We start from the raw sequence: 13,897 nt of genomic DNA on the forward strand, positions 1-13,897 counted from the left end.
TTTTTTTTTTTTTGGAGGGGCCAAATGACTACAATTAAAACTTTAATTTTACTTTCTTTTTTTTTTTTTACTTTTTTAATTTTTTAATTATTTTTTTTACTTATAATATTTTTTTTCCTTATTTTGGGGGGACCATGGCCCATCCCGGTCCCCCCTCCCTCCATCTCTGAGTACAAGTCCCCAAGAAATAGATCAATCAGCTGGGACCACACTTAATAAAGCGGAGGTAACTAGTTCGAATCTCCCTTCCTCCCTCTTGTGCGGAAATGTCAATGAAAAAAAAAAAGGGTACAAACAGCAATATATTGTTCTCTTTTGTCTTTATAAATTATAAATTTGATTGGTTCTGCAACATTTTCCTTCTAGTTATCATGTAAAAGCAATATATTTTTATAAAAGCGCTGCCGCAATAAACTCCAAAATACTACCTTTCAAAAAAATAAAAAATAAAAAAATACTTGAGGGCCAGTTTGGTATGTGGACTCTACGAGAAAAAAATGAAAATCCGTCACGCTTTATAATTTTAGGAAAGATATTCTCCTACGAAGAAGAGCACATATTCCTCTAAAATATGTAGTACCGCGATAAACTCAAAATACTTAAGGGCTACTTTGGTATGCGGAATCTATGAGAAAGAGAACGAAATCAGTCACGCTATACCATTCTAAGAATAGCTATTCTCTTACGGAGAAGAATACATATTAACTCACTAGTCTTTACTGAAGGCCCTAAGGATTGACCGAGGAAAGAGCTCACACAAAATTCCCATGGATTGATCTTCCAATTGTCTATAGGAACTGGGGAACTTTTGGAGGGTCTAGGAACTACCTACGGACTAGCGGGCCTATAAGAAAGCCTACTACTTACATAATCAGACTGACAGACCAACAAGAAAGCCCACTTCCACGAAGGAATCGATGGACTTTTACAAAAAAAACTGATGGACAATTAAAGAAGAGGAGCATTGATGGATCCTCTAGTTGGGTCGAGTTGGCCACGAGATGAAGGAGGCCACAAAGTGTCCGTGAGTAAATTGCTCGAGCTCAGCGTCACCAAGAAAAGAGAAATGTTAGGTGTTCTTCTAGTGTTATCCTAGTGTCCTCTTAATTGTGATGTGGCGTTTAAAATTACCGTTGAATTTGAGATTATTATTTAATTTATTAGTGATTTTAAAAGCCACATTACAGTTTTAAAGACACCAGGAAAATACTAGAAGAACACCAAGCATTTTCCCCCAAAAAAAAAAAATACTTATGAGCAGATAACATCCCCCAGGCCAGCTCATCCAACCGCAATCCCACGCCTCACTAGCCTCCATAACGATTTGGAGAGAGAAGACATTAGAAACTGGTAATTGACTGGTAGTATTGCCCTAAACGTTAACTTATCAAAATAAAAACAACTGGAAAAACATAAATAAATGATTTGAGACATCTATCCAAATATCCTTATATAACATCATGTATCATCAATATAAACTAAGAGTTTTCAAAAAAATATTACTATAATGACAACAATCACATTTATTTAAGCAGACATGACAATGCAGAGTAATGCTAGAAGTCTCTCTTATGTCACTTTATAAATGATGTGGCTTTTAAAATTACCATTAGACTTGTGATTGATCATAATTAAATTTTGATCAGATGATAATTTTAAAAGCTACCTCATTTTTAGAGTGTTACAAAAATGAAACAAGAGGGACTTTTAGAATTATTTAACAATGCATGCCATTCGCTATCTATCTCCATCCCAACGAATTTCTCAACCAGACATTTGGTACTTGGTATTTCACACCAAATACTACTACCCAATGTTTTTGTAATTTTGTTTTCTATTTTTAAAGCTGTTCAAACATAATTTCAAAAACCTTTTTTTTCACAGTATTCACAATTAAAAATACAATAAAAAAGAATACAAAAAAATTGGACACCCAAAAAAGCCCAATGTTTTAGGAAGGATTACGGAGTGGTTAAACAATCCTCAGAACAACGATAGAGGTGGTTAAACCGCCCTCAAACTAATCCATGGTGAAGGATCTTACCCCGAAATGTTATTTCCAAAACCTTGCCGCCATGGCCATAAGCATAGTTGTGCCATTGCCAATAATAACCTCAAAATTTACCTATGGTGTGCTGTCTCCGTATAGGTGAGGATGGCCACTAGGCAGAATGGGGGGGCTATGCGTTTGGCAAATGATTAATTCATTTCCAGCTAAGCAAAGTGATTCTTTTACTCTTTGAAGAGAAATGCTACATTTCTAAAAAAATTTCTTCAAAATTTGGTTTTTAAATGATATGTCATAATCCCATAAGTTGGTGATATATCATTTAGAAAAAAAAAATTAGGAAGTGTAAGACTTCTTCAAATCTTAATCCATACATGCATAAGAAAAGACAACAATGTCCAAGATTGGTAGCTCAATTGGCTAAGGATTATGCCATGAAGAGGAGGTCACTAGTTCGAATTATCCTCACCCCTTTCTCTCCCCTTGTACGGACATGTCAAAAAAAAAAAAAAGAAAAAAAAAAGAAGAAGAAAGATCTCCTCTAGAAAGATGTATAATTTTGACCATACCATGTATTTTAAATTAGGCGACAGATTGTGAGCCATTGGCTAGACAGAATACGATAGTTTGAGCATAATAGGGCTGCTGACATGTCCTTTGTATTAGAGGTGGTGAGGGTTTTAGAGATTGTAGGGATTTGGGGATATCAAGAATTTGGGACCCATTAATTAAACCTCAGCTCCAGTCTTGATGCGCTCGAGCTTACTTGCGCTCGTAGGTAGTTTTGTGCTCAAGTTCACTGAAAGTCACTTCTTCAACATCTCAAAAAATTATGTTTTAAGCCAAAAATCAATGGAATTTATTTGCATCTTCATTCATAACTTGTAAACACTAAAACAACACAAGATTAAAAAGATAACAACGTTAAGAAATTAACATATGCGAGTTACAAAGCTTGAATGTGCAACATTCAACGCTTATCAGACTCCCTCTTGCTTAGTACACTTCTCCAGTAGCTCAGCCTATCTTTTCTGTTGTTGGTTCCAGATAATCCACAAATGCTATTTTGGTCTCTTCAAATTTTTGGAAGTTCATATGGAAACTCAATCTTAATTATAGGCTTAGGCTTTTCTTATGGAAAATAGCTTGGAACACCTTTCCAACAAAAGCGCGGCTAAATTCTATTTTTCCATCTAATCTTGAAGTCTGCCCTCTATGCAAAATACTAGAAGATTCTCTCCCGCATCTGTTCTTCAATTCCAACTTTGCCTGTATTATTTGGCATAACTCATTTTGGCCTCTTGACTAAATGGCTCATAATTTCTCTAATTTGTGGGAATGGGTAAATCTTATCATCTCTACCTTGGGGCTACTCTAGGCATTCCAATAGAAGATTATCATCAGTTTCACATCTTTACTTAGGTAGCATGCGATATGTTGTGGTTCTCTCGTAACAAAGCTTATCATGATGAAACCACTTTCGATGCTCTACAAGTTTCAAGGAATGTTAATAAAATAACATTTGAGCATTTTGAAAGTTGGAATAAGTGTAATATATTACCGGTGGAAAAATGGATTCTTCCCCTGCTAGGTTGCTTTAAGATCAATTATGACATTGCTATTAAGGATTCATTCTCATTGCAAGCTGTGGTTTGTCATAATAATTTTGGTAACATTATCATAATGACATCTCAAATTAGCTCCAAATGTTTGTCAAACACTGGTGAAGTTATGGCAGCCCTTCTTGTTGTGTCTCTGTCTTCTTCTCTCAACATTAACAATTTTATCCTAGAAGGAGACTCTTTGGTCGGCACTTTAGCTCTACTCAATCCTAATTTCTCTCAAGGTCGGCGTATCTCTCCCATTATATTAGAGATGCTTGACTCTATCCCTATTTCTTCCTTTTGGACCGTTCAAAAGTTAATAGAAGTGTAAACTTTTGTGTCAATTCAGTGGCATATTGGCCGCAGCCAAATTTTTTTATGGCAGCATTCTTATTGCTCCGTCTCCACCTCCCCCCTGTTCAGATTGTTAGTGGAAATAATCCTCCGGCTTTGGTCTTGGTTTGTTAATTTTAGGCTTATTTAGTTGTTTTGCTTCGTTCGTGTTTTGTTGTTTAGTGTACTTGCAAGTTAAAAAAGACGTTTAATTAGGTGGCAGATTATGAGCCGTTGGCTGGACAGAATACGATAGTTGGAGCGTAATACCAGGGCCTGATGACATGTCTTCTGTGTTAGCGGTGGTGGTGAGGGACCGAGGGTTTTAGAGAATGTAGGGATTTGAGGATATCAAGAATTTGGAACCCATTAATTAAACCTCAGCTCCTGTCTTTATTTATTTATTTATTTATTTTTCGGCATTTATCAGCTGCAGTTTTGTTGTGTCAACAAGAAAATATCCAATATCAATCCATTTCACACAAATAACAACAAATAACATATTCTACCGCCCAACCTCCCCCATTCTCAGATTCCATGGCATTAGCAACCAACACTCGCACACTACACTCAACCATGTCCTCCTCAATCTCAACCATCCCAGCAGCGCCCTCTTCTTCAAACCTCTCCTTCTTCTCCTTCCACCTCCACCACCACCCACTCCTTCCTTTCCCAGCCTCAATCTCACTCCCAATCCCATATCCCAGCCCTACCGCCACGCTCCGTCTCACTCTCTGCCGGGCCGCCAACTCCCAGACCGGTCCGGTCAAGAAACGACCATCCAATAAGAAGAAGAAAAAGAGTAAGGCCAGTGGCGGTGCTTCCGAGGGTTTGAATTTGAGCGATGTTGAGGTTGTGCGTGATTTGGGTGTTGTTGATAATGATGTGGATGGTGATGATGGTGTGGAGGGTTTGAGCTCGGATGGCCGGTCCTTGCCGTATCAGCCGATGCCGCTGCCGAAACCGCCGGCTGGGTTCGTGGTGGATGATCATGGGAGGGTTGTGATGGCTTCCGATCCGGCGAAGCGAATTGTCACCGTTGTGAGTTACTTCATGCTTCCTTTGTTTCTGTTTGCGTCATTTTGGTCATTGTATATCTATTTTGTTTGTTGCTCTTCCACCAATTCAGTTCTGATTTGGAGCCCAACTAGCCTACTTTGTGTGTGTGTTTACTGGTTAGTATGAAAGGATGAATAGAGCGTTGTGGCATCAATCAAAGATGGGTTAGGTGAAAATTTGAAAATGGAGTATGAATTATTTTTCTTTCTTGCCAATGCTCTTTATTGTTTTTATTAAAGAAAATGAGTAATGCTAGTTGTAGATAAGTTACTTTGTTATGAAACTGGTTGTAGATGGACTACTACGTTTTTGTTGGCTTTTTGGATTCATAAATTTGAAGGTTCTAAAGAATTCATGGACAGGTTGATCCTACTAATAATCTTCCATTAGAGTGCATTGTAAGGAGAGTATTCAGAAGTTCTCAAGAGAATGAATGCATGCTGCTGTGCCCGGTTGACACGTAAGAAATGTTGCTTCTATGTATACCGTATATTCAGAAGGCATATTCAAATTTATATTATTTTTTCCTTGATATTTAACCCGCAGATAATTGCTGCAGGCCTGTACAGATATTAAAGAGCACGAACATTGATGGGTGGTCCGCTGTATGTTTATTCTTCCACCTTAAATTTTTAGTTTAGTTTTTGTTTTTTTCAGACTTGATTTGATAAATGATTTTCCAAGTTTTGATGCTGGAACATTTTCTGGATGTCTTTTTCTTTATAAGTAATCAAAATTTATTAAAAACCAAAAGATGCTTCTCTCCCTAAATAATATTATTTTCTTCAAGGTCACCTTTTGGTATGTCGAGAAACTCACGATGGACTTTTAAAATCTCCATACATCTTCCATTTCATCAAGATGGTTTCAATCCTCTTAGAAATAGGGGTTATGATAGTTTTGTAAGATGTCTCGACTGTTATCATCCATAAAAGTTAGGTATTAGCTCAGAAATTCTCTGAAGGACTTAGGGTATGCTTGATTAATCATCCAAGAAGAGGTTTGTTTCTTTTCATTTCTACTGAGAAATTTAGGCTTCAATGGAAATCGTGACTATATCATATGATGGGTAACTGAAACTTAAAGTTATGCTGCCTTGTGTTGTTATTTTCTGTAATCATTGACCCAAAGCTAAAAGAACAGAAAAATGAAAGAAAAAATAAAGACCTAATGCATTTGAAGCTATTACAATTTCTATTTTGTATCGAGTCCTTGCTGAGAATTTTCTTTACAGAAAGTATCTGGTGCATGAGCTTTTAAGTACCAGTTGACAGTTGTATAACTCTTATCTTAATTTCAAAATAAGTCTTTTAAGTACGTGTACTAGATTTAATTTTACTTGATCAATCGGAAAGAAGGTAGAGATAAGGTCCCCAACTCGATCAATGGGTGTTCATTGGTCTTCTTGAAACTCCCCAACTGCCACAGCTTTTGATTGGGTGAGCCTTGAGCAGACAGTATATGACATTAAGGAGTATTCCCCAATTGAGTAGTCAACTCATAGAACAAGCATGACAGCGAAGCAAGAAAAAGGCTTTCAATTTTTCTTTTTCAAATCTCTCATCTGGTCAACAGTAGACATTCTTTTCTTCGAAAAAGACATCCCATGCCTGGAACGAGTTGAAGGAGGGAGGACACGGCTCTCAAAAAGTGGAAAAATAGGAACTGATTCTCTGTTTTTGTTCCTACATGAACTCAAAATGAATAATGAGCTCCCATGGGCATAATTTTGTGAACAAATAGGGAAGAATCAATTACATATTTTATTCTAATGAGGCCAGAAAGTCTATTGGCTATAGGCTGGCATGAAGTGATTCACCGTGCTCAAACATAAGCCCGGTCATTCCTTAGGGATGTTTTTATAGATTATCAAATTACAAGGATACAATTCATTTTTTCATTTTTATGCATTGGTTCTTAGTTGAAAACTAGCTCATAGCTTCCCCCCTCCAAAAAAAAAAAAAAATTACTTTTCTTTTTTCTTAGTGGTTAGCATTGAGGTCTATTGAGCAATGTTTCACTGTCTTCCTCTTCTTTCGTAAGCTTTCTATTCCACATCCTTGTAATCAATATATTCTGCATTTTAGGTCAACGATGAAGAAGTTGAAGCCATTCTTCCATCAGCTGCTTATGCTCTTGCCAAAATACATATGCATCTTGTACATAGTGGGTATGATGGTGTAGTTTTGCTTATTTGGAACGTCACTATTCTCGTGGATGTCTTTATGTCATTTTGTTCTTTCTTTGTCTTCTATCAGATTTTGTTATACAGCACGTGGAGGTTTTTGCTACTCAGAAGATGGCATATTTGATTTCCGTACAGGCAATAGTTTCTCTTTTTTAACTAATTCATTCTCCCTGAATCATATAAGTGTGTTTTGTTTATCTATATGCCCCCTCCACACTCTTCCCATTTCTTAGACTATGATCATATTCAACAATTTCCAAGTTAAGGTCTTTGTGTGATTGTCTTTTCTCATAGGATACTTACTATTTTGCAGATGATGGGCAAGATATAGATGGCTTGCCAACCGAGGGTGTAGAAATCACATGCTTCCATCTGGTATTGTGATACTATTATTTGAACAATTCTTATTTATTTTATTTTTTTTAAATGAAGACAAACTTGTATATTTTGTATATGTGAAAAATATTTGAACAGTTAATTTTTTAAGAAATGAAGACAAACTTGTATGTTTTGTATAGGTGAAAAATATAAAGTTGGAGCAACTGACTTGCATGCTTCTGTGGGAATTGTTAACATATCAATATTTTCTCCTATGCAACTGTTATCTTCTTCAGTAAAGCATACATAGATAGATATAGAAGTGATTTTTGTTCTGGATTGGAGCTCAGATGCCATGGGTGTTTTCAATCTAAATGCTCGGATACCTTTAGTAGCTGCTGCAAGAAATTTCCAGCAATCAGTATTCTTCAAGCTGCAACACTTTTTCTTAAGCTTGGTCCTATGACACCCTAACTCAATCTACAACCTTAACTTCTTTCCTCAACTGTTTGCAGCTCCTAAATCTGTCCTACTGCAACATTTTAGCATCCAGTGAGAACAATTTATTTAAAAGATTAGGTGCTATGATTTTTGAAAGAGAAATTTGTTGTCAGTAGTTATAAATATCATTGATGGTTGTATAGTTCTAGCATTTTCATGCCATTCTATTATATGGGTTTGACAACCTTGTAGAAACGTTTTTTTTTTTTTTTTTTTTTTTTTTTTTTTTTTTTAATCTATTTCTATGAATCATGGATACCCCAAAATACCTGGAGTGTCTATGTGTTTGATACTTGTCTGGGAAATAAAAACTAAATGGTTCTGATATGCTAATGATACATGAAGTATGTGGCTTCTCCTTAAATTGAGGTAAAGAAGATAAAGAACTTCTCAAATCTCTTTTGTGCCATCTGTATCTTTTCCTCTTCAGACCCTTGTCGCTAGTGCTAATCTGTGTCTCACAATTCATCCTGACTCTCTCTCCTCCTCTCTCATGATTAAATAACAGGGCAATATGTAAAGTTAAAACGGATAAATGTTTTTATTTTTGAAGACTTTCATCTATATTAAGATAGCCAAAAAATCACAATATCTATTGTGGATATAGGGAATATTTTTAAAGCCTAAAATTGGCATTAGATTTCCAAAAATATAGTTTTATTAATTACTTAATTATCGTACCTGTGTTAATTGTCTCCTAGTTTTTTAAGATTCCCTGTATTGTCATAGCTGTATCGCATTTACTCATATTTCATGTTAGTATCGGTGCTTTCTAGATATATTTACGTGCATATATGTGATGACTGACAATCTGTAGTTATGAGCTTAGCTGGTTATTCCCTGCCTCTTTAATCTGTCATTCTTTTGTTACAGGATGGTGCACCTTACATGATTTACACACCATCCGATCCGCTTCTTTTTGTGGCTGTTAAGGTACCTTCAAAATTTTATTATGCTTATCAAAGGGAACTAGTGTTGCTGCCCTACACAAGCTGAACCTCCATGTGATTGATAATATTTTGTTCCCTCTTTCTCTGGGGAAAAAAAATGAAGGAAAAGAGGTTATATGCTATATTTTTTTTTTTTTGATAAGTAATGTTTATATATCAAAAGCGCAGAGGGGCGCAAACCTAGTACACAGGGGGTATACAAGGGAATAAGATATATTACATTGAGGGGCATTATATGCTATATTTCAAGATGAAGTCCCCTCCCCCTGGCCAAAAAAACAAATTGTCAATATGGTCCGCTAAAATGTTCTTATTTTTGAAAGAGCTATATGGTTTGCTTAAGACTAGGCCTAGATAGTGCGTGACTTGGGAACAGAGCTAATACAGGTTGATTTTTTATTTATGCAGAATCAGAATGGGGTATTGCAAATTGCGGATGATGTAAGTAATTTCATTTCTTTTAGCTAGTAATAATCCCATTCATTTCAGAAGAAATTTTGTTTACTAAGCAATCTTATTATGAGTTTAAATGTTCCTGCCTGCATATCAAGACTTCTGTCAGTATGATTTTCATTCTTGGTTCTTCAAAATATTACGTCTGTACCAATTATGTCAGTACTGTGGGGATTTTGGGTGCCCCATGGTTTCCACTGAAGATCAGTTAATACAAAGTTTTTGAGGTTATAATTACATGAAGTTGCTCTTTGTTATGTAAGATTTATATATTTTTTACTTATCAAAAAAAAAAAAAAAAGATCAGTGGTATGGAGAAGTGCCTGCTTTCACACAAGGATCAACATTGATGAGGTTAGTTATGGCAGGTGACAACTATCACAAGCCACTTAAAGGAATACGTCAGCTTAACCATTTGGTCACAAAACACACATATTTTGCCGTTGGTTTATGATTGCCTAGTATAAAACCATAACAGATTAGTTCATTTCTAGATGTTGTTTTGGACCCAGAACTGGAAAGTGTTTGCACTAGTGTACGTGTAACATTCTTTGCCCCAGTTACACTACCCAAAGAATGTATTGATCTTTTGAGCTTGACTCAGTAGACAGCATTGTGTGTCCATTCCCACGTGTTTGTGCATCTTTGATTACTTGGGATATTCTGCTGTATGTTCCCAGTAAACCATTCAGGAAGAATTGCTTGCTGAATAATGTACTTGTTTGTCTTTAAGCATTTTTTCTAGAAGTTAAGCTTGCACACATAGTGAGTCATAAACCTACAATCTCACCCTCCACCCCGTTCTTATGGGGGGGAGAAGTGCCATTTGAGCTTGTGTTTGAGCAATACCAACTTAAGCATTTACACAAGGTCTTGAAGAACGGGGGATTAATGGATGATGGCTCTTACGAGCACACTGGTTTTATTCTTTGAAACAGGATCTCCTGGAGGACCCAGCCGTTATAAGCGCCATAGACGAGGAGACTGAATTTAATGCGTTGGTGGTATGTCTCAGCCTTCTGCACAAACTCGTTCTTTTCGTACTGATGTTGGGCTAAATGAATGATTTGGCTTGTTTGATCAAAATTGCAGGAGGAAGAGTCGGCTCTTCTTGAATCATTGAAGTTAGGGGAAAGATAACCAGATGTATCATCTTAAGTCAGTAGTTTGTCAAATTGGCTTGTTTTGTCGTCTTTATAGGAGGCTGCACCAGGTGTTCAATTTGGAAGATGCTTCACGACAAGAGACGGGAGGAATTTTTATTTTTTTTATTTTTGGGGAGGAGCTTAGAAGTGCTAATATGATTATTTACCTTTTTGTATATATTACAAATTTAGTCTGCATGTATGTTTGATCAAGGTTGGCGAAACAAGTATCTGACACGACCCGATTACGACTCGCGAGGACCCTACATGATTAACATATACACAAACATAACCTGTTTAGCTAAACGGGTTAGCAGGTCTGACACGATTATAACACGAAAAATAGTCAGGTAATCCGACACTACCCGTTTAAAATAATCGGGTCATATTGTGTAGACATGACCCGACACGATTAAAATAACTTGCTACATTTTTTTTTTTAGGGGGGAGAAAAAATGACTAAACATTATTTAGAGAAATCAAGACATAGCAAAAAAGCTCTATGGGAAACAACAAAAATTCAAAACAAAGCATTCTGCTATGTGTTTACAATCTAAGCGATAGTGGGAGGGAGTTTACAGATTACAATCAAAGCGATATTGGGAGGGTGTTTACAATCAAAATAAACATCAAAACATTGATGTCTTATGTTTACCAGTGTAAATATGGGTCGGAGACAAAGTGCAGAGAGGCACGGCTGTTCAATCCAAGAAAGAGAGTCCACGGGTCTATTGGTGAGGACTGACGAGGCTAAGTTGAGCATGATACTGTGAGTGCAGAGAGGCACGGCTGTTCAATCCAAGAAAGAGAGTCCACGGGTCTATTGGTGAGGACTGACGAGGCTAAGTTGAGCATGATACTGTGAAGAGAGTTTCAGAGAAAGAGAGAGAGAGAGAGAGAGGCGCAGCTGCGTTGGGGGCTGTGTCGACACTGGGCAGTCGGCTGAAATCTGATTTGATGCGTTAGGGAATACTGGAATAGGATGCGAGGAACTTGGAGAGCGCAAGGTCATCTTCGTGGATACCATCACTTGATTGCTGATTATGGTTTATCCTGGGTGTGCTCGGAAGAAGAGGGAGCAATAGCAAAAGGTGAGCAATTGGGATTTGGGATATATGCGGTCAATTTGCGACTTTTAGGGTTTAGGATTTTTTTTTACTTTTTTTTTTTTTAAACGGGTCTGACAGGTCGACCCACTAGATCTGAACAGTAACAGGGCCTGGTGGGTCGACCCACTAGACATAAAAATAACGGGGTCTTAATCGGGTAGACCTGATTAAGACCCGAATCCGATAAGGCCAAACTCAATACTTTTTTTTTCGTGTCTTGTTCGTGTTGGGTTCTCAGGTTGTGTCAAAATTGCCAGCCCTAGTTTGATGTGTTGAGCAATGCACGATTTTAGATTCATGTCTTCATGCTTCTATGAGATGAGTTGGGTTTATAATCTCAGTACATTTTAGTGTCCAGTTAGATTCATGTATGATGCAAGAAAGTACAGGCAAGGAGTACAAACAAACGAAGCAAGAAAAGCATTGCCATATCTCCTTATACTTTCTACGTTCTTCGTCAATTAACTCCTGCTAACCTTTGCTTGGATAACACCAAATGATAATAGCTCAGTTCCATTTAGAGAGTAACTTAAAGCTCTTGAACAATTCATGGCTTATGAATTTAGCAGAACTAGCAATTTTGTCGTCATTTCAATTTTAAAAGTAGAAGTCTTTTGTATTTCATGCGACTCCATGGTTAAACTTTCTTCACTTTGTTTATTCTACAAAAGTAGACGCGAGAACAAAATTGAAAGTTCTTGCCAAGTTGATAGTAAAATCTGAGTTAAACTAAGAGCAAATTATGAAATAATTTTTTGTTTTTCTTTTAAGTTCAATAAGGGAATTACCAGAATTATGAGAAAACAAACTTGCAGTATTTATGTAATTCTATTGTTAATCTGTTCCAAACAAAAAAAAAAAAAAATCAATATAGCAAGGGTGAGATTTCAATAAGATCTCATCTCCATCAATATTTGTGAAAGTGTATTGGAAATGAAAGGGTATTTAAACCCAAAAAAAAAAAAAAAAAAAAACCTATTATTCAAAGTATTATTAGAAAACAAGTTGCAAAAATATTTTCCTCCGATAAGGAACATTAGTCGTAAAAATTAAGTGCTTTCTCAATTTTACTTTTCCTCAAGCTAGAAGACTAGAATCATGGAAAAAGTCCCTGCCAAGTTGATAGTAAAATGTTCAAGTTAAACTAAGAGAAAATGATTAAATATTTTTTAAAAAAAGTTTAATGAGGGAATTACAAGAATTATGAGAAAACAAACTGGCAGAAATTTTGTAATTCTATCATTAACACGTTCCCAAAAAAATGTCAATATACCAAAATCAAGATCTCAGCAAGATCTCATCTCCAACATATTTGTGAATGTTATTAGAACAATAGGGTCCATCTTAATACTAGAAATGAAAGTGTATTTTTTTTTTTTTTAAAAAAAAAATAATAACAATAATAATAATAATAATAATAATAATAATAATTCAAAGTGGTATTGGAAAACAAGTTGCAAAAATTAATTAAGTGGTTTTTGCCTCCAACACTGGAACATAAGTCGCAAAAAATAAGTGCTTTATCAATTTTATTTTTCCTCGAGCTAGAAGACTAGAATCACGAGAAATACTCTCATATTCATGTATTTCCTAATTTTTTTCATATGATTTCTTTTCATCACCTGGTAATTTAATTCTTCTCTCTCATCATATCCAAATCTAATTATCACATTGCATGTTTCATAATTTTCTATTTCTTTTCATTTTCAACATTATTAAACTCTTTATAGAATATCTCAACATTATCAGACCCTTCATAACTAGTCCGTCATACAATAACAAAAGTAGACATGAGAACATGAACGTTGAAAGTCCCTGTCAAGTTGATAGTAAAATTTGCAAGTTAAAATAAAAACAAATTATCAAATAATTATTTATTTATTTATGTTTTTTTAAGTTTGATTGGGGAATTACTAGAATTATGAAAAAACAAATTGTTAGAAATTGTACAATTCTATCATTAACATGTTCTAAAAAAAAATGACATATACAAGATGGAGATTTGAGCAAGTGAAAGTATATTGTTATTTGTTATAGCAATAGGAACATAAGTTGTGAAAATTAATTAAGTGACTTTTGCCACCAATGTAGGAACATAAGTCAAAAAAATTAACCGCTTTCCCAAATTTTCTTTTCCTCCAGCAAGAAGACTAAAATCATGGGAAATCCTCCCATATCCATGTAATCCCCCATTTTTCCGTATGTTTTTTTTGTTGTTCTCATTAAGCA

At 35.7% G+C, this 13,897-nt stretch overlaps 1 protein-coding gene across 1 annotated transcript; it reads left to right on the forward strand.

Annotated features, from left to right (window-relative positions):
* Positions 1-4,355: 4,355 nt before the first annotated feature.
* On the forward strand, positions 4,356-10,760 carry LOC132165412 (uncharacterized). Its single transcript, XM_059575957.1, has 10 exons — positions 4,356-4,986; positions 5,367-5,464; positions 5,564-5,609; positions 7,092-7,174; positions 7,263-7,327; positions 7,506-7,567; positions 8,885-8,944; positions 9,370-9,402; positions 10,353-10,418; positions 10,507-10,760. Exons 1-10 carry the CDS (start codon positions 4,483-4,485, stop codon positions 10,552-10,554), a joined length of 1,065 nt encoding a protein of 354 aa, XP_059431940.1. The 5' UTR covers positions 4,356-4,482; the 3' UTR covers positions 10,555-10,760.
* Positions 10,761-13,897: the final 3,137 nt, after the last annotated feature.

Source organism: Corylus avellana, chromosome ca11, assembly GCF_901000735.1.
Source record: "Corylus avellana chromosome ca11, CavTom2PMs-1.0".
NCBI classification, from domain to species: Eukaryota; Viridiplantae; Streptophyta; class Magnoliopsida; order Fagales; family Betulaceae; genus Corylus; species Corylus avellana.